This window comes from Kogia breviceps, chromosome 2 (assembly GCF_026419965.1).
Source record: "Kogia breviceps isolate mKogBre1 chromosome 2, mKogBre1 haplotype 1, whole genome shotgun sequence".
Lineage (NCBI taxonomy): Eukaryota > Metazoa > Chordata > Mammalia > Artiodactyla > Physeteridae > Kogia > Kogia breviceps.
The window spans coordinates 1,286,882-1,310,038 of NC_081311.1; the positions used below are offsets into that span (position 1 = coordinate 1,286,882).

General features: G+C 50.8%; 1 protein-coding gene across 19 annotated transcripts in view; it reads right to left on the minus strand.

Annotated features, from left to right (window-relative positions):
* Positions 1 to 341: 341 nt before the first annotated feature.
* PPP2R2D (protein phosphatase 2 regulatory subunit Bdelta) overlaps positions 342 to 23,157 on the minus strand; it is a 43,944-nt gene continuing 21,128 nt past the window's right edge. For 3 of the 19 annotated variants that reach the window (XM_067024097.1, XM_067024118.1, XM_067024107.1), the window contains 9 exons: positions 18,514 to 18,619; positions 18,260 to 18,357; positions 14,369 to 14,534; positions 13,865 to 13,977; positions 10,803 to 10,980; positions 9,054 to 9,218; positions 6,629 to 6,798; positions 6,465 to 6,556; positions 342 to 1,159 (listed from right to left, as the gene is read on the minus strand). In XM_067024097.1, coding sequence (XP_066880198.1) covers positions 880 to 1,159; positions 6,465 to 6,556; positions 6,629 to 6,798; positions 9,054 to 9,218; positions 10,803 to 10,980; positions 13,865 to 13,977; positions 14,369 to 14,534; positions 18,260 to 18,357; positions 18,514 to 18,601 — 1,350 coding nt within the window. In that variant the 5' untranslated portion in view covers positions 18,602 to 18,619 and the 3' untranslated portion in view covers positions 342 to 879. Of the gene's footprint in view, positions 1,160 to 2,861; positions 2,982 to 6,464; positions 6,557 to 6,628; positions 6,799 to 9,053; positions 9,219 to 10,802; positions 10,981 to 13,864; positions 13,978 to 14,368; positions 14,535 to 18,259; positions 18,358 to 18,513; positions 18,620 to 19,431; positions 19,621 to 23,157 lie in introns of those variants that run through there. The other 16 variants (XM_059054978.2, XM_067024153.1, XM_067024128.1 and 13 more) reach the window with 11 other exon arrangements.

Below are 23,157 nucleotides of genomic sequence, written 5' to 3' on the forward strand. Positions count from 1 at the left end.
TTTTAAAAAGGTTTAAAAAGCACCTAAGTTTTCAACTGCAGTGAATTTGAGGCATACTTTAAACCACGTGTTACTTTTTCAGCAGCGATTCTGTTACTACTCCTTGGGATTTTCTTTCTCAGAAGCAGCTGCAGTTAAGGCTTTTTCCAGACCTTACCTGGTGTGTCAGATGTACCATGTCTACAGAAACAAAAAAGTTATGGAAGTTTGTGGATACACACGTTCAGAGTTTGAAGTACTGCACACGTTCCACCATTCTGTTAACGAAGGACAAAAGATTTTTAAAGCTGAATTCTGCATAATTTCCTTATATTCAATTAAATCAAATAAAAAGACGATACTTATTTTGGACTTAAAAACACTTTTTAGAGTGTGTTGCTTTTATTAGACGGTTACACCAGAGGTGCGATGGGAGTAAAGTGGCCTGAGCCCGCTCGGCCGAATCTCCGCGCCAGCCGAGGCCCCGCCTGGGCTGAGAGAGGCCGCGGGAAGGCGGGCAGCAGCCGCGCACGTGGAGGCCCCAGGATGACAGCGGAGGAGAGCTGGACAGGAGGAGACACTGAATCGGACAACTTTCCTCTTGGATGTTAATTTTTGGTCTATAAATTGGAAGGAAGGCTCAGACCTCAATAAATACGTTTATTCTGGCAATGGCCTCTTCTGAGTCCTGTCCGTCTCTCTGCTTTGAGCGGGCTTCTCACCTGAGCAGTGACACCCAGGGCTCACCTTGCGGAAGCCGAAGCCCGTGGGCAGCCGCGCGGCCAGCCCGTGCAGAGGCAGGAGGGCGTCCCTGCTCTTCACCGAGGGGATGTTGCCTGTCCTCTGGCACCGAACGACCAGGCACGATTCTGCACGAGATGCAGGGGTCCCGCTGCCTCCTTAGTTGGCCTTGTCCTGGAATATGTACAGGTTATTGGTGGCAGCCACGGCAATGATGTTCTCTGCTGGGTGCCAGGCTGTGTGCAGAATTTTCTTGCTGAAGTCTAGGCTGTCCACGCTCACCTCGTCCTTCTTTCTCTTCCCACCTGCACACACTCTGCGAGGCTTCAAGCTGGCGCGAGGCTTGCTGTTCTCCCTGGACGCTTCCAGCGTAACATCCCTCCATGTAGTCCTATCGAACATTCTGAAGAAGTTGTTGTAGGACCCAGTCATGATTGCACTGCTCAAAACAAGGAGAGGAAGACTTCTCAGTGACCACCTCCAACCCCCAGCCCAGCCCGGCCCTGGATGCGTGGATAGAGCTGCTTACCTCTCCTACCCCCAATTCTACACAGCAGGGTCATTTTTACAAATAAGAAATGAAAAATCATAATGGTCAGGAGAGAGATACAGTGAGAATTTCTTCCTGAACTTCGTATACATAATCCTATCAGTAAAAATAAATACAACGGAAAAAAAAATAATGGATTTACACTTAATTACATCAATGTGTTTTCAAACAAGGTAAAAACCCCAACACAGTCCCTGTCCCAGGCTCGGGTCATGGTCTGACTAACCTTCTGCACTTTGTCCCTGATTCACTAGGGCTCCACACGTGCTCAAAAGACATCCGTGAGATCTGTTACCATCTTCGCTCACGACTGACCAGACAAGGTTTTAAAGTTCATTTTAATCCTGAAAGCGTTTCTCTCGTGAAGTAACAGGTATATAAATAGTTAGGAGGGGCCTCAGACACGGGGTCAGCGTGCAAGACAGCCGGGGCCTTCTTTCCCGACACTCCAGATGCTGCAGCAGCGCCCGTGGTCCTTTCCCTTCCGGGCTGGTTCTGAGGCCTTGCCGCGTCTCCACTGAAGCACACAGCACCGTGTCGCGCTTCTATCACACTGGTGAAAACTTCTGGTCTCTCTACACAGCTAAGAGGAGAGTGGCTGGTTGCCGGCAAATGCTTCCGCGTGCGTCCAGCCCCTGCCTCAGCGGGCTCGTCGGGCGGGGTAAGACCAGACTATCCTGCGGCCTCCTCCTTGGCACCTTGGGCTCCCGGGCCGTCCCTGCATCATCAGGGGGTGGATCTTGAGGCCCCACGAGATGTGTGCTGCCTCATTCACACAGTGCAGGGCTGATCCCGACTGTGCAAATCCTTCAGCGTCTGATTAACCTCATCTAAAACCTCACACCACAAAAAAAGATAAGCTCTCCTGGCTTATTTCACCTGTGCTGTTGAAGCCTGGAATCCACACACCCCAGGGACGGAGGGGCCCATGTGGTGGTGGACGCAGCAGGGCCATGCAGTGGGGCCCAGGAGGGTCACCAGCAACTGGCACTTGCCCACATTAATTTCCACACAGAACACGATGTTCACAAAAGTATAAGCAACAAACGTGCTGATCTGAAGCTCACATTTGTTATTAAAACTTAACCGCAGGGACTTCCCTGGTGGCGCAGTGGTTGGGAGTCCACCTGCCAATGCAGGGGACACGGGTTTGAGCCCCGGTCCAGGAAGATCCCACATGCTGCGGAGCAACTAAGCCCGTGCGCCACAACTACTGAAGCCCACGCTCTAGAGCCCGCAAGCCTGCGCCTCAGAGCCCGTGCGCCACAACTACTGAAGCTTGCATGCCTAGAGCCCGCAAGCCTGCGCCTCAGAGCCCGTGCGCCACAACTACTGAAGCCTGCATGCCTAGAGCCCGTGCTCTGCCAGAAGCCGCCGCAGTCCAACACAGCCATAAATAAATAAATAAATAAATATAAAACTTAACCGCAGCGATTATTCAGAACAGAGACCAATTAAAGAATTTTTTCGGGAAGGAGTATTTTATTATCAATGCTGATTAGAGGTGCTGGTGCAGGACAGAAATAAAAGCAGACCGACCTTCATGCCGTTTATTACGATTATTACTATTATTCAGCAGTCCTGACAGCACCTGCATGGGCGAAGACGTCCCCCTGGGCCGCTGCTCCACACGCGGGAATGAGAGCCTTCCCCAGCACCTGGCCAGGTGCTGCCTAGGTGGGAACACTGCCAAGCACAGGAGTAAGTGGACCTGCAAGTTAACGGTGAGGTCCGTGTTTGCTACAAACCTAGAGCACGACAAAGTGGGGCGAAACTTAACTTCTGGGCAGCGCTGTCCGAGGCGGAGTGACTGGGATGGTGGCAAAAACCTGGCTCTGCCCCCGCCCCCAACTCTGCACAGGCTTCCAGGCAGGAAGGCAGGGCATGTTGGCAGGAGTGAAGGAACAGGTAGGCGCCACCAGAAAGCTTCTGGATGTGCTGGGGATGGGTCGTTTAAACGTATTTTGCAATATCTCGGCTCTACCGTGAATGCATAAAGAACGTGCAGGGAACATTCCTGTACACGGCTGTCCTTTGAACAGTTACATGGCCTTAAAAACAAAAACGTCTTGCATGCTCTAGACACCAGATGAGTCACCTGTGTGATCGTGTACAAGTCTGTGCAGCTATAACCCTGGCTTTCACTGCAGCTGGTCCACGCCACGAACAGAGGACGACGATTCCTCGTCCGCCTGCCCAGGGAGGAACCCCGGCATGGCTTAGCTGCCTCCAGGGCACGCCTTGGAACTTGTTTCCTTGTCTGTATATTCGAGAGGTTCCCAGCCCACCCGGCCACTGCCAGAGGGCCTCAGAAGAAGGGCAGTGGCAGTGGTCATGCCCACTGGCCTCCACCTCCACCCCCACCCCAACATTTCCGTCGCTCTGATGGACGTGAAGGGACGTCCCTGTTGCTTTGATCTGCTGATTACTATTTCTGTTAATACCCATTCAAGAGTTGTTAGGACTTTCTCACTGACTTACAATTCTTCACATATTCGGGATATTTATCTCTTTGTTATTTTTATGTGCTTTTTTTTTTTTTTGCGGTACGCGGGCCTCTCACTGCTGTGGCCTCTCCCGTTGCGGAGCACAGGCTCCGGACGCACAGGCTCAGCGGTCACGGCTCACGGGCCCAGCCGCTCCGCGGCACGTGGGATCTTCCCGGACCGGGGCGCGAACCCGTGTCCCCTGCATCGGCAGGCGGATTCTCAACCACTCCATTGTTTTATTATGATATAAAGACGTTTAAAGTCTCAATGTAGTTGGATTTCTTTGTCTGGGTTTGGGGCCTTGTTTAAGGCACATTCCTGCATGACCATTTCTCTCTGGACACAAGTTTAGGAAGCGAGTCAGGAGGGATCACGACGCTGCATCAGAGCACCTTCCGCTTCCACTGCCGGGCTGAGAAGTCTGCTCGCGGCCTGAACGCCCTTCTCCGAAGGCAATGGGTCTTTTCTCCGAAGGCAATGGGTCTTTTCTCCGAAGGCAATGGGTCTTTTCTCCGAAGGCAACGGGTCTTTTCTCCCCTGGCTGCTTTTAAGATCTTTTCTTTGTTTTTGGTGCCCTGTAACTTCATTATGATCTGGATGTGGATTTCTGTGCTTCTTGAATCTGTGTATTCAGTCTTGCATCAGTTATAGGAAATTCCTGGCCATTAACACTTTAACTGCTACTTCTCCACGAGCCTCCAATTTGGAGGAGGATCCAATTGGAGGATTCTCTCCGCTTAGGTTACGTTGGACCTTATCTGACCCTCCATGTTTTCCAACCTTCCATGTTTTTTCTGTCTCTTCGGCTCTCTGAGCCGCATCTTGGATAATCTCTCCTGATCTTTCTTCTTAAAATATTTCTCATCGTCAGTTCACTAATTCAAGATCTTTTCAGCTTCACGGGGTCTGCTAAATTCACAAAGTGATTTTTCAAGTACTACCGTTTTCATTTCTGGAAGTCCTGCATGGCTCTTTTCCAAATGTCCTGCGTGGTTTTTAATCGTCCTGTGGTTCCATGTTCAGGCTCTGGTTCTGTCCTTTAACCTGTGAGTATTTCTGCATATGCTCATTTTATACTCTGTGGTGTATGAGTTCAGTACCTGATTTCTCAGAGGTCAGTTTTGCGGTTGTTTCTGCTGGCTTTGCCCACACTGCCTTTCCTTCATGTGCTCGGTGGTTTTCACCTGTGAGCCCCTGTTTAACTGATTTTAATCTGGGGAAATCCTGAGCCCCGAAGCACTGGGAAAGACAAATCTGCCATGGTTGCCGGGCACCCCTGTGTGTTTTCAGTGGGTTTGCCAAGAATGCGTTTCTTCAGTGCTCTCTACCTGGGCCACATCTCAGGGCCGCAGCCTTGTTTACCACTCTCTGCAAAAGCGGTGGACCCACCCCCCCCGCCAAAGCCGAGTGTGTGCTGGTGTGAGGCCAGCCCCGCTACGTGAGCGGCCTCTGCCTGGGCCCCCGTGTCACCCCCCAAGGCACTCTGACCAAGCTCATGCTGCTCTGCTATGCTGTGAGGAGTGAACTCCTCTCCTCTGACCCAGGGGCCCCGTGTCTGCAGCAGGAGACACTAACAGGTGGCAGGTCAGCCTGTGAACAGTACGGATGCCCGGGGCTGCCTGTCTGCTGGGACTTACCCTCAGTGAGCTTCTCCAGGTCAGTACAAATACAAACACACGTCCTTGGTGGGGAGGGAGGCTTATGGTCACAAAGGTCAGGGGACTTCATCCACTCCAATCCAAGGTCTCAGACGGATACATTTCCCTTGGGACGCATGTGAACGTAGATGGATGCCTTTTCCCTAACCCTGAGGGTCCCAGTTTCAACTGCCAACCCTGTGTGGGTCCAGGGCCACAGCTCTTGTACCCTCCTGGGCTGCAGGTTCCTGGTTCCAGCTGGTGCCCTGAGGCCAGCGAGGGCTCCCTTCTAGTTCCTGCTCCCTCTTCACTCCTGGCCTTACTGGTTGTGAGCTCAACTATACCCACGAAGAGATTCATGGAGTGACATCTGATGTTTCTAGGCGTCTGTGCCAAAGCGTTTCTCAGAATGTCCGTCAGTCCCTCACCAAAAGTGGCGAGAGGTCCTCTGCTCACTGACGCCCTTGACAAGCAGCGCACGGCACAGAATCCGTCACAGACGACGCAAGAGCATCTCCTTCCATCGCGTGAGCTGTGACATTTCGTAGAATATGAAACCCAGACCTCTTGGCAGCACTAGTACTGCTGTCGCCTCTGAGACGTGCACAAAAAGGGGGCGGAGGCCTCAAACCGCCTCATCACGAGGTAGACCACGGAGTCACAGCAGCCACCCCCACTCTGTCCAAGCACAGCAGCGACCCTGGGGTCTCGTCCTCCACTTGTCCCCAAAGGCAAACTGGAACGTGGCCATCCCACACACGCCACAGTAACTAACCTCGCCACCGCCTTCCTTTCACTCATCTTGGAAATAACAAAAAACAAGAAATTATCATCCACTAAGTGTTTTAAAAACAGCCAATATGAACCTTGTACTACGCTTGCTGTTTAAGTACAGGTGGGACCATAAGCAAGGTGAGAAGTGTGCTCAGACGTCCCATGTTTCCACCTTGCTACGGCCACCTCACAGATGGCCTGGAAAAACCAAGCCCATCGGGACTCCTCCTGGCAGCCCGGCCCGCCTCTGAGGACATCAGCGTGCTTCGGGCCTGGTCATGACGCAGGTCTCACCTGTCGGAGCCGTTCCAGCAGCACTCAAACTTGTCAAAGATGCAGTCGTTTTCGTACAGGGAACACAGCTTGCTTCGAAGGTACTCGTGGACCTTAATGAAAGTACAGGAAGGTCAGAGGACGGTCGCGTGCAAGGCGTGGCAGGGCCCATGCCGCGGCCTCACCTGGTGGGTCTCGACAGGCCGGCTCTCCATGTTGAGGTCCCACACCTTCACCGACAGGTAGTCCCGGGTCATCATGTACCGACCGCTGTGGCTGAATTTCACATCGGACACAGAAGAGATTATTTCGGAGAAGAAGGACCTACTGCTGGGGTCTTCCGGCTCCTCAAAAACTGGAAAATACAATGTTTTCAGCTTCTGTTTAAAAACCAGAGAACAAATCATTTAAAAGTCCAAGCGAGACTCGGGCCCTCCCCTGACACCGCTGTGGCCTCCCGGCTTCCTGAAGCACAGGCCCCAGGATCACCCAGGCCCCGGCTTGCAACCCAGAATGCCGCTCGGGCACTCTGAGTGCGTCCTGGTGAGGTCTCTGCATTAACCTGACGCTTCCCTGCAGATCCTTGGAATGCCAGTCCCTAGCAAACCACGTCCCACCCTGTCCCTGGCACAGAAAGACACAAAGGGCGCTACAGGAGACGCCGACACGGTGCCCCGCGCGCCCTGGGGCCGATGAGCCTGCGAGTGCACTGCAGGGCCCGGCCCTTGGCCGTGAACGCCTGCGTCAGATTTTAACACTGGAACAGTCCCATCTGCCAAAGCCTGTCAAGAAAGGGGTTTTCTCCTTCACTATTGAATAGTCAAGACTTACGCTAACAAAACCAAACTACTACTTTCAGAAAGATTCTACAGGCTTCCCTGGCAGACCTTTCTTTCCCTGACACTTTTTCTTTCTCAGCAGTAACTCGAGTGCCCCCTCACTCACCCCCTGACCGTGCGCCAGACCCCAGAGCCCTCAGTGCACTGTTGGACCTGTGGCTTGGTGAACTTTGGGTGAGGATTTCTGTACTTCCTTTCATTTGCAGCGGCTTATGATTTTCTTTTTTTAATGTAGGAACCTATGGTTGTTGAGTCTGCATTTGACGTTGATTATAAGCAAGCTGGTGGCAATTCGGAGCATTTACTCAAATAAGTAACTTTGCTGACAGGTAAACCTACTCTTGGAATCTAAAATTGTTATTCACGAGTGTTGTCTTGAAAACATACGTCAAACGTTAGAAAAGACTCATTTTTCATTGCAGGAATTCTACTGAAGTACAAAGTTCTTTTAAAACACACTATAGGGGGTTTCCTGGTGGCGCAGTGGTTGAGAATCCGCCTGCCAATGAAGGGGACACGGGTTCGAGCCCTGGTCCAGGAAGATCCCACATGCTGCCGAGCAACTAGGCCTGTGCGCCACAACTGCTGAGCCTGTGCTCCAGAGCCCACGTGCTGCAACGACTGAAGCTTGTGGGACTAGAGCCCGTGCTCCGCAACAGAAGCCACCGCCATGAGAGGCCCGCACACGCAACGGAGAGTGGCCCCTGCTCACCGCAGCTAAAGAAGGCCCGCAAGTAGCAATGAAGACCCAACACATTATTTATTTAATTATTAAATAAATAATTAAATAAATTTATTAACCACCCCCCCTCCAAAAAAAACACTATAGTGGACTTCCCTGGCAGTCCAGTGGTTAAGACTCTGCCACTGCAAGGGGCACGGCTTCGATCCCGGACTGGGGAAGATCCCACATACCACGCAGTGTGGCCAAAAAAAAAAAAAACCCCCACAAACCCAAAACTAAAACTGAAAAGAAACCGCCCCTCCCCCTACAATTTAGCCTCAAAAAGACAGAAGGCAAAAAGGCTCCTAAGAACCAGTCATCAAGGACACTTCCCATCAGGCTCTACTGGAGCTGCCCCACTTTATGACGGGAGACACTCTGGACAGACTGACTGATACACTGACTTAGCTGCAGGACCAAGTGTCCAGAACACGAAAACCCATGGCGCTCTGGGCTGGGATGGCGTTACTGCTCAGTACTTGGGAACGTGTTGGCAAACTTCCCAGGACATACTCTGTATGTCTTGTGACACACAGACTTCTGGTTTTCTACAAAGTAGGGCCTGTTGGTTATGGCTAAAAAGAAAAACAAAACCAAAGCTCTCCTCACCTAGAAGGACTTCAAGACTCAGTGGATTAAAGCCTAGACTTCCACCTGAGGGAACTGGCTTCAAGTTCAGCGAAGCACTCTGGGAACAGAGCCCATTCCGAGAGCCGAGAAAGGTCACAGGTGGACTGCGTCTCCAGCCTCAGCAGAGGTCCTAGTGCACAGAGGTGGAGGTGACAAGGGGCTCTCACTGGGCCCACCCAGGGCGTCGGACGCCACATGGAAGTGCTGGCAGGAGTGACCTCCGGGCCCCACCGCGGCACCACAAAAGAAGGGCCTCTCGCTCAGCACCCTGCCAGCAGCGCTGCGAGGACCAAGGCCGGGCCTATGCTCGCGCACGCACATGCGTAACAAAAAGCACCTCTAGGTCTTTGGAGGTGGCTCAGCGCCCAGACAACACGGGGTCTAGATGGGATGTTTATATACACGCCCGGCACTTACACTTGGAGTGTTGGTCACACAGGGCGGAGGAGCGCATGTCACACAGTCTGATGGTCCCCTTGCTGCTGCTGTAGACGAGCACGTTACACTGGTGCGGGTGGAACTCGGCCGCCGTGATCACCTCTGTCAGCTCTTCCATGTTGGCAGGCTTGATGTCCACGATGTCTGAAGAGCACAGTTAAGGCGGGGCGCTCGCAGGCATGAGATGACCCACGTGATGAGGTTTAAGAGATTAGGTGTGCGGGAGGCGATTACACGTACTGTATGCCGGACGAGCACAGCAGTAAGAGGATCTACGTTAATACCCTAATCAGACTCTAGTAACGTGCCCGACAGGGCTACAGCCACGCAGGCACGACGGCTGCCTTCAGCTTGCCACTACTGCTAGCATCTAGGAAGAGACTTTTAGAGCAACAAAACACACGTTAAAAGATGAGGAAGCGAGCAAGTGCCCGTCTGCACAAAAGTCCCAACTGACATCCACACAAATGACACCGACACACGAGTATGGCCAGGTTCCAAAAGATTCTGCTTTGCTGAGTATGACACCGAGAGCTTGCGCTAAGTAGTCAGAACAACGTCACATGGTAGGTTGCCAAATATAGAAATCACTCAACTGGAAAAACAAGGAAGTGTGGGCCAAGATAGGACAGCGGGAACAGATCACAACTAAGGAAGCTAGAAAACTTGGTGACACTACAGCTCAAGTGTCCAGACATCAGACACCACGGGCAGGGACCCTGGAGGGACTGGAGCCCTACAGTGCCCAGCACGCCGTCGTGGCTGTCTCCAGGCCACCGTGCTGAGTGGGGACCAGGCTGAGCCCGCTGACTGCCTGGAGTCCAGGGAAGCGTAGGAGGCTCTCGGGGCCGAGTGCCAGAGAAGAGCGGCCAACAGGCGCTGGAGGACCGGTCAGCAAAGGCCTGTGAGGACACTGCCCAGCTGGGGAAGGAGCCACGCCCAGAGATGAGAGAGCAGCACCCCAGCTCATGCGAGAGCTCGCCACAGAGCAAAGCTGGGCTGAAAGTGAAGTGGGAGGGGAGGAGCCACGAGGGCACCAACTGGCCCCTGTGAGTGGATCCAAGGTGTTTTTAAAGTGCTAACACATAGGGACGGTCCTGGTGGCGCAGTGGTTAGAATCTGCCTGCCAACGCAGGGGACTTCCCACGGGTTTGAGCCCTGGTCCAGGAAGATCCCACACGCCGCGGTGCAACTAAGCCCGTGCGCCATGACTACTGAGTCTGTGCTCCAGAGCCCACGAGCCACAACTACCGAAGCCCGCGTGCCTTGAGCCCATGCTCCACAACAAGAGAAGGCACTGCACTGCAACGAAGAGTAGCCCCCGCTTGCCGCAACTAGAGAAAGCCCCTGTGCAGCAACGGAGACCCAACGCGGCCAAAAATAAATAAATAAATAAATAAACCCATAAAAACATTATATATATAAAAGTGCTAACAGACAGCAGAAAGCACATGCCCGTTTCTGTGCTGTATGATCTCAGCTGCAATGAAGGGCATTTGAAGCATGACGGTGGGACAAAATCTTTAAAACCATGAAAGATACGACTGCGTAAATGAATCTTCATGAATTAGAGTCCTCACAAATCACTGAGAGAAAATGTGAGCTTCTGACAGGAGAAAAAAATGACAAAGGACAGACTCTGAGACAAAGGGGTATAATGAAGATGAGAATGACCTACCCTAGAACAGTCCTATAAAAATGTTGCGATATCCATCTGATGAAGGATACTAAAACTTCTATCTGTGATTTCTAAATGCCATAGATTAATTCTCAGGTCATCTGCAGAAAGATATGTTTCATGATCACTATTTACTGAAATGGAATTTATATGATATGTGTGAGCATTTGCAAAAATTCGTCGTGGACTTGCTTCTACCATAAGGTCCATGGGCTTCAATATTGGGACCTAAAAATGGAAGGAAATAGGAATTCAAAACAAAGATCCCAGCAGCATAAAATCAGAACACTTACAGTAGGTAACAAAAAGGAACAAATCTGTATGCACAGTTCAGTGACAGTATGTACTGACAATACCCCAAAAAGCAATAGCTCCTGGCTGCTCGGTAAGCAGATGGCCCCCGACACTGATGCCTGATGTAGGGCCTGAGTCGAGCCCCCCTTCTTCCTCTGGCCTCGCAGCCGCGGCCTCCATAATGAGAGCGGGTGCATCTCCTCATCCACCTCTCCCGCCCCGCGCCCTGCAACAGGGCTGGGCGGGTGGGGTGCAGGGACTGGGCGGGGGGAGCACAGGAGAGGCCCTCTCCTGACCTGGTGCCCGCGACGCGGTACGTTCAGCCTGCAGACGGCAGCAGAGCTGCTCGCTTAGACGGCAGAGGCATGTTGGGTACGCACGTTATACTTCAATAAAAGGTTTTTTAAAAAGGCACAGAAACCCCGACGGTGGTGAGCGCTGTGGCCCAGGAAGGCTCCCGGGGAGGGGCGTCTGCACAGAAGGGAAGCGGGGAGAGGTCGGCCGGGCGGACGGCGAGAGGGGGGAGCCGGCACAGGAGCGGCCAAAGCCAAAGGCACAGTTGTGAGTGATAGTGTCACGCGTGAGAAAACAAGGAAAAAGGCCCAACGTCACTGACATCTAGTGGGAAGGAAAAGAGAAGCTTTAAAATCAAAACAAAAAACTACAGTGTGCTGTTTTTTAAATTAAAAACCCAAGGAGTGTACCTACAAAGGGTAGGAGAGAATCTCTTGATTGAGTCCTCCCCAGCCAAAATGCTGTAAAAATGAACTTGGGGAAACACGTATAAAAATACTCCCCTCATTTTTAAACCAGCCAAGTGCTGAGCACACGCTTCCCTCCTCTGGTGCAGAAGCTGCTGGTTCCACGAGGGACAGGACAGACCTGTCATGCCCTCTAACAAGTCTCTAATTCATCAAAACGCGAGACAACTATACCATGAATAACAGAAAGAGCCCCTTTCTGGCACCAAAATAATTTAAGAGACCAAAATTTCTGTTCCCCTTTCAAAAGTTTGTTTTCCTCTTAAAGTTCAAAGGAGTCCACGAACTCAACAAAGGTAAATCCACATACAGAGTGACCTGGCCTGCGATCTCTCCCCCGCCGCACCCCACCCTGCGACTGTGATGACCTCACACCTGTCACATGCTTCGCCACGGCCCCCGACGAGACCAGCTCGGTCAGGCTAATTGTAGAACAGCAGCCTTGACCAGAGTGAAGACTGGGCCTCAGTCTTACAGACTTCCCACAGCCGGGATGGACGTGAGCATCGCGGTGGAGGAGCAGGCCTGGCTGGGAGGCAGGGGGCTCCCTGGAGAGGGGGAGCGTGCCGGGCCGGGTGCAGGGGAGAGGGGCTGAGACGGGGTTCGGGTACACCCGCAGGGCACCCCAGGCCTCATCCTTCCAGCGCACTTACAGTCTCCAAGGAGCAGTTTTTACATGGTGGCAACTGTAAAACTAGTGTTACTGTCACCAACAGTGATTTACCTACAAACCGTCACTAATTCACGGGTGGGAAAGCAGCAGCATGGCACAGAGAAACCATTTGGATGAGAACATCTTGGTTCAAATTAGGGTTTAGATCTGAGCAAATTACATAGCTTTCTTGGCCTCAACTCCCTGGAAACAGGGCGTTGCCACTGACCTACAAGGTCCCACCCCACCCCTCTCCTCGGCAGTGCTTACCTGTTACACCCACTGTGCTCCTAACGGCCGGGAGCACCCCTGCACGCGGGGCTGCGACTCCGTGCTGCGCGCCTGCTGCCCCAGCACCTGCGTGCACGCGGCCAACCGAGCACGGGGAGAGATCGAAACCCACCACACGCACCCTGTGGCCGGGGCCCTGCGGGGCATGGGATGGGGAGCTTCCTGCAATTCCGTGCCCTCCTCTGTAGCTCCTCAGCTACTCACTCAGTGTGTCCACTCACTAGGTCTTCACCTGATAGACCACACTTCCACGAAGGTTTTAAACCTCTGAAAAACCAAGCAACTGGCCAACAGCTTTCTAATGAACCAGGCGGTCGGTTCGGGGAGCGCCTCTGAGTCACCGCTGGTCTCCACTGCGGCCCGGCCCATCGGCAACACCCTGGGGTCTTACCAGGGCGCATCTGGGCAGGATTCAAGCTTGTTTAACCTCCTTCTCATACTCCATTTAATTAAAGGCACCACCCCAGGACACTAGGTTTTAAGTTGTACTCAATTTCAAAGATGTTAAAATGTGTGAAAAAAATCGAGGTATTAGAATTGATAAAACACAGTCATGTCATACTGTACCTAGGGGCACCAAAGAGGGAGTGAAGGATTTATTTTAAAAAAAGAAGAAAAAGAAGAAGTAATGCTGCTCATGGATTGACGGGCAAAGAACTCTGCTCAGAATCTGCCTTAGCTATAACTCAGAGGACATCCAATGAAGGCCATCCTGCTGGCCCACAGGTCATCTCTCAGTCCGCAACCCACGCTGCTTCCGCCAGGGAAGTGTGCTGAGTTCTATCTGCTCCAGCCCCACCAATGTGCTACTCTGAGCCTTCAGAGTGAAAGGCAGTGGATGTATTTAGAAAGATTTGTTATGGACTTAAACCAGAGTCTTTTCTTCAGCAGTAGTATATTTTCTGAAGATGTGACTTTTTTGTTTTTGTGAGAATATGAGGACTCCCATTTTAACAAGTATACCTAAAAATGATTACAAATAACTTTCAAGATCAAGAAGACAGATCCCACAGTATTTCTATTTAACAGTATTCTCTGAACAGCTGACTTAAGCATCATCACTGATTAATCATGACAAGCATTGGCTAGAGTTGAAAGAAAATGTGACGTATACCCGCAGCGCCGTGATTCTAAATGGATCTCGAAGTCGTCCATCTTCATCTTTTAAGTTATAGCCTTCCGCTCTTTTATCCCGTTCACTTATTTTCCATAATTTAATAGTTTTATCTGAAAATAAAAACCTCATTCTCCATATTAAAAGAAAAACCATATATCATGCACCACTATATTTGAGTATCATACAAGAAAACTCTGTGGTTCTATGCTGGTTTATAAGCTAGGAGTATTTGAACATTAGTACTTCCAGTTGTATATGAACATTTTCTTTCCTGCAGTAAGTAAAGATGTAGAAACGTCTGCAGAGTTGAGAAACGTAATACTGCGAGTGTGCGTGTGCTCGCGTACGTTGAGTTTTCATCCTGCCTACCTAATACTTTACCCTCCCCCAAAGTTTAAGGCAGAGATAACCCCTAGAAGGGTTAACATCAAAAAGAATCTACACACAGAAAATTGAGAGCACAGCCTTAACTCAAACGGCCACATAAGGAAAAGCTCTTACCATTTGTGGAGAGCAGAAAATGAGCAGCACTCTGTTGCGGTAACCACCTAATTTTATTAATTTTTTCTTCAATTTCTAGACTCTTCAAATAGTCAAACTCTGGTTCGTGACTTTGAAAGGTACTGTAAACGTTATATTCCCCCCTGGAATGAGGGCGGCTTTTATTCTGCAAGGAAACATGAAGCCATTTTAATGAACAAAGCACAGTACAGAGAAACCTTCAGTTCTCCCAATTTGAATATCAAATGACCACACACATTTTAAAAAGTTAATAAAAATCCTGGGTCAAAAAAATGTCAAAGAGATGACGCTCTTTTTTATATATACTTTACTTGGAAGAAACAAGTAAGAGAGCCGACTCCCCAGCTTCCTCTTCCACGTCCGGGCACCTGCTCTAGGGCAGGGTCTGCAGTCGAGCTTCCCCGCGAGTACGCTGGCTCTGGCCGCCTCTGCGCTACCAGGGCAGCTCCGAGAGAGGCCGAAGGGCCCACAGAGGCGGCAGCGGTTGCAATCTGGCGCCGTGGAGAGTCGGCTGGGCCGGCCCAAGCCCTCCGGAGCCGAGCCACGGGGAAGCACACTTCCCCGTCACCTGGGACAGCCAGCCAGCACACAGCCGCGCCGCCAGGGAAGGGGACTGCCAAGCGGCAGTCACGAATGAGCAGTTACGGCAAAGGAGCCAAAAGGGCAAATCCTGCAGCACGCGTAAGAGGAGCAAGCTGCGCGAACACACCCGTAGTTACGATGCCGCTTTACGCAAAATTTTAACACACACAAAACAATCCTACACATTGCAGTAAAAACAAAAGAACAAGCTATGGCCAACTCGGAGGAGGTAGAGGGATAATAAAATACGATGTGGAAGTAACATGGAAAGATAGAATGGGGGAGGGGCACAGTGCATGCTTCATCTACACGCCCAGGGCTTCCTTTTCTAAAGGAAGAAAAGCCTGAGTGGTGGGTTCATAAGTATATTTATATTAATCCCTGAAATCTTCTGCATGTCCAAAATGACATTTTCTAAGAAATAGTAAATATTTCATAATTAAAACTCAAGGAGACCAGTATTTTAATTCTTGTTCTATAACCAGTATCTAAAATCTTACATTTTTAACACATTAGTGTGTGTGTCAAGGAAACTGAGCCGAACAAGGAACCTTCGTGTCGAGACAGACAGCCCTTCAGGTTTCTGAATCACGATCACACATGACGAGAAGACCCCCCCACACTACCTACATCTGTCCACCGTGCTGCCCTGGTAAGGAAGTGCTGCCCACCCCTTGCGCTCAAGCATCCCTCAGCAGGAGCGAGGAAATCCCTAGCACGTGTCCCGCGGGTGCGCTGGATGAGAGGCTTATGCTACTCACCCTGCTCTCCTTCTCCGTGGCCCTCACGCTCTCTGTGAAAAAGCCTCACACACCAACGGATACTTCTCACTCTCACATGCACGAACCGAGACCGAAATGTTTAAGAGGGAAATCTGTGCAGTCGGCCAGCCCCGCGCTTCAGCCATGACTCCCGCAGGGAAAGCGCCCGGCACGGCGCTGCCTGTCCTTCCCGGGCCGCTCTCTCCGGGAACAGCGCCCTGCCTCTAACGCTGCCACCAACTGCCCTGATCTCTGCCTTCAACTCCTGAAACCCAAGGCCCCTGCTAACACCCCGACCTTGTCCTCCACCCCGAGACCTCGCGTCGGAGCACGAGGGCCTGTCCAGGGAGAGGCGGGAACAGGCCAGAAGAGAGGAAGGGGCTCTGAGGAAGGCTCGCAGGGCATGGTGACTGGACTCTGGGCGGGAGAGTGGAGCTGACACGGCTGAGCCTGCTGGTCCGGCTGCTGGGGGCACGGGGCCGACGAGGAGAGGGAGAAGGTGGGCCTCGCTTGGTTTTGGGACATGCTGATTCCTAGTTACAGTTCTGATGTTACTGGGTGGACCATGCGGAGGGAAGGCATTCTGCAGGGGGTGGGAGCCGTGGAGCCACGTCTACAAACTCTGCTCGCCCCAGATTGACACACTAGGGTCCCTTGGACAGAGGGCTCCACCACCAACATGGAAAAAAAAGCTCGAAAACCACGTTGCCACCTCGTTTCCGATGGCTCCCTCTTGACTGAATGTCCCGCACCTTCCTCAACCGAGCAGGGGACTGCTCTATCCTCCAGGAACCCACTGCGCTTCACTGATTCTAAAGCACACGCTCTGACCCCCTGAAAGCCACTGCGGTTCCTAACCGAGAGCCGCTGCAGCTTACCCGCGGCAGCGCCACACCCCAGCGGTCATCCCAGTACAAAGCCTCTTTTTATAGTAACCAAAATATGAAGAAAAAGACGGGGAAAAAAGTTGCCCAGGATTTATGAAGTTACAGTTGGTCGGGCTTATCAGATTTAAACAACTTTAGGGATCTCCTACTGTACAAATCTGTAGCAACATTGACTTAATACATCTTCACTGAACACAACATGATAGCGTCTCAAAACTACAATATTTAACACATTTTATAGCAAGATGCTTGAGTTTTATCATAATCTTTTGTATTTGAAGCTAGCATATTTTTAGGTTTAAACAATGACCCCCCCCAAAACAAGAAAAAACTTCATTTTCTATAAGGACAGCATTCAACTGGCAGACTTTATGGACCTAAAAGTGAGCTCGTAAATTTAAGATAGCCATGGCTAAGTAATCTGTTAAGTAATCCTTTTGCTGAAAGTCTTATTCGAACGTCGCCACCGACTTTTACTTCTGTTGAAAAGGGTAAAGTATATAGTTCTTTTTAAGTAGCATTGTGTGATGATCCACATCCAAGATTATACTTATAATCTAATTATAAACTTATCAAATTGTCTGTGAAGATTTAGAAAGATTCATGATAATATATACGATATTCACAAAAGAATTGTCACCATCCCGAACCAGAAAAAATACAACTAAAAAATTTTTAATCAACATTGGAGCTGCAACAGGCATATTTTAACGAGGAGATGTTGGGGGCCCAGGGCTTGCCCCGTAAAGACGCCACCAAGTGCCCCTCTGCAGTGCAGGGCTGGCACTCCCCGCCACAAGGAAGGGAGCAAGGGCCCACCCGCCTTGACACCAGAGTTGTTTTACCACAAGAAGTTAGAGGGCAGAATTTGGAGATGAAAAGCAACTGCACGCTGACCAGCTAGGAAGCAGGCAGGAAGGGCACTCTGTGGGGAAAAGGCAAGGAGGGCACCTCACGGAACCCCCGGGCCTGGCTGCGCTGAGGCTCCCGCCTGGGGCACCCGCACGGCAGAGCCTCATCCTGCCTTACCGGGCACTTGGCGAGGTCTGCTCGCCAGAAACGAGAGACGACAGGGGCTGGCAAGGCCTGGCAATAGCACCCATCTCCTCTTACGTGTAACTGACGAAGTAGCGCTCCTCTCCCCCTTTCCCCCAGACAGGAAGGACCTAATAGCCAGTGTTCGTGAGCGAGGCTCCTCTGCGGCTCCTCCAAGGCCTGCGTTGTGCGGCCCCGGCCCTCGAGGGTGCGGCCAGTGCTACAAGGCACTCAGAGTGCCCGCACCGGCCAGCAGACCCTGGGGACGAGAGCAGACAGATCCAGAAGCCACCAGCCTACACCCTTCACCTGGCCCGCACCACCACCTGTGACAACCTGGGGTGGGGAAAGGACTCTCCGCCCGCCCTACAGATGAGGGCACTGGGGGCTTAACTGGGACTTGGGGGCTGTATGTCCGTGAGTGGAAACACAGGTCTTCTTGTTCGCCCTGAGATAATTTCTGAAAGAAGATGCTACATGGTGAATGTGATATAATGGAATCAAATAAAATTAGACACTGAGAAAATAATTATGCTTCCTTCCTTATAAGTGATATGAGAAGCGTTGAATGATTTCACTTGGTTTGTGGACTGTAGATTACTGACCTCTTGTTCCCGCTGAAAAATAACCACTCTGCCGCCCTTGTCTCCCGTTGCAAGAAGATCTCCAGAGTGACTAAATTCCACAGTTGAGATGACATCAGCTGTCAAACAACAGAAGCAATTTACCAGTTTATGATTCTGAAAGGGGTTGTAATAAATATTTAAAAAACTCAATAAAAAGGATCAAAAGAAAGGTACACACATATAAAATTTCCTCCAAGGATAAAGCAAAATTTTCATGGGAAACTTATAATTACCAAGCAGCCACTTCTTGGTTCTGGCGCCCAGAGCCCATGTGGGTTTATGGGTCACTGATCCAATGCCTGGTCCCTGGCACACCAGCATTGATCTAGACTGGGTTGTCTTGATATAAGATACAGGGTAGAAATTTAGGAAATTAATTTTGAGAAAAAACAAGAACAGATAAAAGTTGGCTCTAGAAGACAGCTGCCTAACTTTATAACGCATGCCCGGATTACCTTTAAAAATAAACCTGACTCTTACATTATGTTAACACGGTGACTGGCTGGCTTCTGTACAAAATAACGTTACAGACAGTACAAGTTCTAGCTTACTGTCTGGGTAAAGTCACTGCCATTGATAACGATGACATTGTTACCTAGTGAGACACTGCTGGTCAGACACCGAGATTTCTACACCATCAACACCAAGATTTGGACATCAGCTCACAAGGGGTAAAGGCCACAAGGTACAAAAACGAAGTCAAGCCTGGAAAAGTCTCAGGTGTCCGAAGGTTAATACTTCCGGTAGAGGAAACGGATCTGTATTTACGACACAGACTACTGAATCAGGAAGAATATCCCAGGCTGGGCTTTACGGGAAAACCACTTTCTCCATAGTTCAGATTTGCTGAGCACTAAGAATCAGACAAAAAGGTACGGGTCTGGTCTCCCAAGGGGCTGCTGTGAGCTTGTTCTCTGACTACAACTGGACGCGTGTTTTCTGCTGCCGCAGAAAATCTCCCCTCTGGCTGCTCCGAGGAAGGGATGGATCACTATAGACCCGTCCTCGCTGCCGGCGCCCCGGCTCAAAGGGCATGTCCTGCCAGCAGCCGAGAGTGACCTCTCTGGGGTGCCAGGGCCCCAGCGTCATTGAGGTCGTTAAGTGTTTACACACAAACAGCACTAAACAGCTGTTATAAACGACCTACCTACCAATGAGAGATGGACCGCAAAGTTGAAACTACTTGAAGAATGCTTCCGAAAAGTGGTCATAATCTACTGCAATTCGTACAGGTCTGCACATACATTTATTTGTTAATATACGATATCCTTCCTGCAAAATAAGTTCTTACTGCATTGGTATGGTTTACTGACATTTAAGAGCACACTGAATTCTACCGCCTGGGATTTCTTTTTCTTAAATCTTCAGTAAGCCTTGGGGAAAGGATTAGGCTTCTTGTTAGAAGTGTCACTTTTTAAATTAAATTACCTGAAATAACCTAATTTGCTTAAATGAAACTAAAATATTCTGTATTGGACTAAAAGGAACTAAAAATTTATGTTATTTATACCCAGGGGGTGCACAATATAATATAATTAACGGTATTCTAGCTCTGTCAGTGATTTTCATTCATTCATTCATTCATGGCTGCGTTAGGTCTTCGTTGCCGCGCGTGGGCTTTCTCCAGTTGCGGTGGGCAGGGGCTACGCCGTTGCCGTGCGTGGGCTTCTCATTGTGGTGGCTTCTCTTGTTGCGGAGCATGGGCTCCAGGCACGTGGGCCTCAGTAGTTGTGGCTTGCAGGCTCTAGAGCGCAGGCTCAGTAGTTGTGGCGCACGGGCTTAGTTGCTCTGCGGCATGTGGGATCTTCCCGGACCAGGGCTTGAACCCGTGTCCCCTGCATTAGCAGGAGGATTCTTAACTACGGTGTCACCAGGAAGTCCCTGTCAGTGATTTTCAAACTTCATTAAAATGGAGTGAATCTTTTAAGAAAAACTGCATGACTGCCAGTGGTGAGAAATTATTTTCATTAGGCTACATAAGTAAGTACGAACCTAAAATTAGAAATACCCTCTGTAGAATTTAGAAGAGCTCTAAAATCAAAATAAACAGACAAACTAAATACTAAAGTTGCACAACCAATAACATTGAAATCACCAGCATGAATTTACTCTGATGGGTATTCCCGATGCCACATTTCAAAAGCACCAGGGACCGCGCAGTGACTCAACTCTGCCACTTGTTCTGCCCCAGTGCCCCGCGGCTCCTCGCGTGGCGAGAGTGCAGTGCCCTCGCGATGGCACAAAGAGCGGCGATGATGCCCCTTGCTGCAGGGTGGCCGCCTGGAGGATGCGAAAACCATGGCGAAGGCCCAGCAGCCCCTGAGGAGCATCTGAGACTTGCAGTCAAGCGTGGGGGCAGGGCACAGGGGCCCCCCACCCCAAGGTATCAGAAGGAGACGGGAAAGGCGTCCTCTGCCAGGCCGCCAGCGTGAGCGGGCTTCCCTAAGCGCTGTGGACGATGGTGGGGGAGTCTAAGTGTGCATCCACGGCCTGGGGCAGGCTCCCTGCCAGATGCTGGGCATCTGCATCCGAGATGGCAGGAAGTCTGTCTGCTCTGCTGAACTGCTGGGTCCCCAAGCCGGGCCCCGTCGCGTCAGGCAGGAGCACACAGCTACTCCCACTTCTGCTTTCCCAAACGCTGGCTGCCAGGAGTGGATCGTTTCCACAAGGGTTCCTCTCTCCAAAACACCAAAGCCTGAAAGGCCTCAAGATTCAATCACCCGAGGTCCTTAAAGAAATGACCAACCACAGGAAAGGCCTCTAGCTGAAAAGCCCACCTGCTCACAGACCTGCCTCTCTGTTCCACAGTGGCTCCACTTAAACAAGAACCAAGAGCTCAGGGTCGAAAGACCTGTGAGAGAAAAATGTCACAACAAAGAAGGCACGTGGCGGGAAGAGGGACAGTGTGCCAACAAAGATCAAAGAAACGACAACTACAAGGGCTGGGCGCTAATCCCTAAGGAGAGCGGTGACGTCAGAATGCGGGCCTAGCGCTTGCTGAGGTGCCGGGCGCTCCTTGGGGAACGCACTCGCCTGGACTAACCCAGGGAGCCTCACCACCACCTACGGGGCAGGCGCTGGGCACGGCATCTGCATCCCACAGTGCAGGGCGCCAGCACATCCAGCGGGGTCCTTAGAAGACAGCAGCATGCCACGAGAAAGGAAGAACAAGGAAGTGCTCCTGGAAATTCAAAGGGTGATAGTAATAATTTAAAAACTCAAGACCTCTCCCAAAGGGTAAAACAAAAAGACAAAGAAGTGGACAACAGGAAAGAAAAGATAATGAGAGGATAGGTTTAGGTGGCCCATCACCCAGTTACCAAGTTCCAGAAAGGTGACAGAAAGAAGGAAGGGAAAAATAATCAAAGGAGTAAGACAAGCGTTCCCTTAAACAGCAGCAAGTACATTCCCAGGCTGACAGGGCACAAGGCGGGCCCAGCACGATGAATGAACAGACCCGGCCCAAGGCCCATCTCTCTGAAATGTAAAACACCACGGATAAAAGGGAGATTCCAAAATTCTCCAGAGAAAACAAACAGGTCACACACAAGAGGAATCAGATGGCATCCCACAGGAGGCAGGAGAATGGTGAATGGAAGACCATCTTCCCTCAAATTCGGAGAAGAAAAAATTTTCAACCTAAAATTCTAAACCTAGCCAAATTTTCAAACAAGTTTGAGGGAGGAGTAGAGATGTTTCCAAACATGCAAAGAGCAAAAACAACGAAATCCCTTTATCAGGAAGCCACTGGAACATGCAATGTGGCAAAATGAGAATAAACCAAGAGGAAGGAAGATGGGGACCTGACATCTCAACAATGGTGAAGAGGGTCCCAAGATTGGAGCCATGCGGTCAACAGGCCTGGAGAGCACAGTCCAGCCCGAAGGAGACTGCGGCCAGGAGAGGTCATCTGGGGAAAGGAAAGAAGGGCTCGGGATTATCTGCTGGGTTTGGGTAAAGTCACCGCTAGGTATCTGACAGATTTGCTGAAGTGACTGTTTTTTAAAACAGCACTGAAGACAGAGAACTAAGCACATGAAAAAATCAGGCAATCGTTAGCTCTAGACAAAATGAAAACTTGTATGAAAACGAAAATGTACACTTTAGTTCTGCGATGAACAATATTTACAAAGTCAGCACAATACTGATGTAACCAAGACTCGCAAGAGAATTCTTAAAGCCTCTCTTTAGGGGAGGAGGGGAGTATGTGTGGGTGGAAGGTGGTGTTAGCAAAAAAGCGAAATCATCAGTTACCATTAACAGGAAGTCAGTACCTACTGTTCAAACTCACAGATCAGAAGCTAGCAGTGTCTGACACTCCTCAGAGGCGGCTAAGGATGCTGCGAGGGGGCAGTTGGTAAGGAAAGAGGCACTGGATGTCGGATACCATCACTGTGACACAAGGAAGCAGGGACGAGACATGGGGAAGGGGAGCACTCGAAGGGGAAACGTAGTCACTGGGGTTTTTAAAGGACAGAGGATATGAAGTCATGTCCGTGTGCACGGGCATGATGTGGCAGCGGGGGCAGAAGTGGATAGTGCGGGAGCGAGAACAGGGTTACAGGACAAGCCGGCAGGGACAGAGATGCAGCGCGCGAGCGGGGGTGGGGCGTGAAGGGGGCGCTGCCAGAAGGAAGGAGCAGGGACACCTGCATCTGGGGAGGAGGTCGCGGTGCGCACAGCACACACGTGGCAGGCTGTGAACCTGAGCTTGGGACGATGAGAGCGCGTCCGACTATCTCTTTTTTCTATGAGGTATGAGAGGAGATGCACCTGCTAAGAGTCAAAGGGAGAGGTGCAGGCAATCTGGGAGAACATAGGAAGGAGGTCTTCTCAGAAAGTCAGGAGCAACCTCACTAGGGAAATGCAGGTCTGTC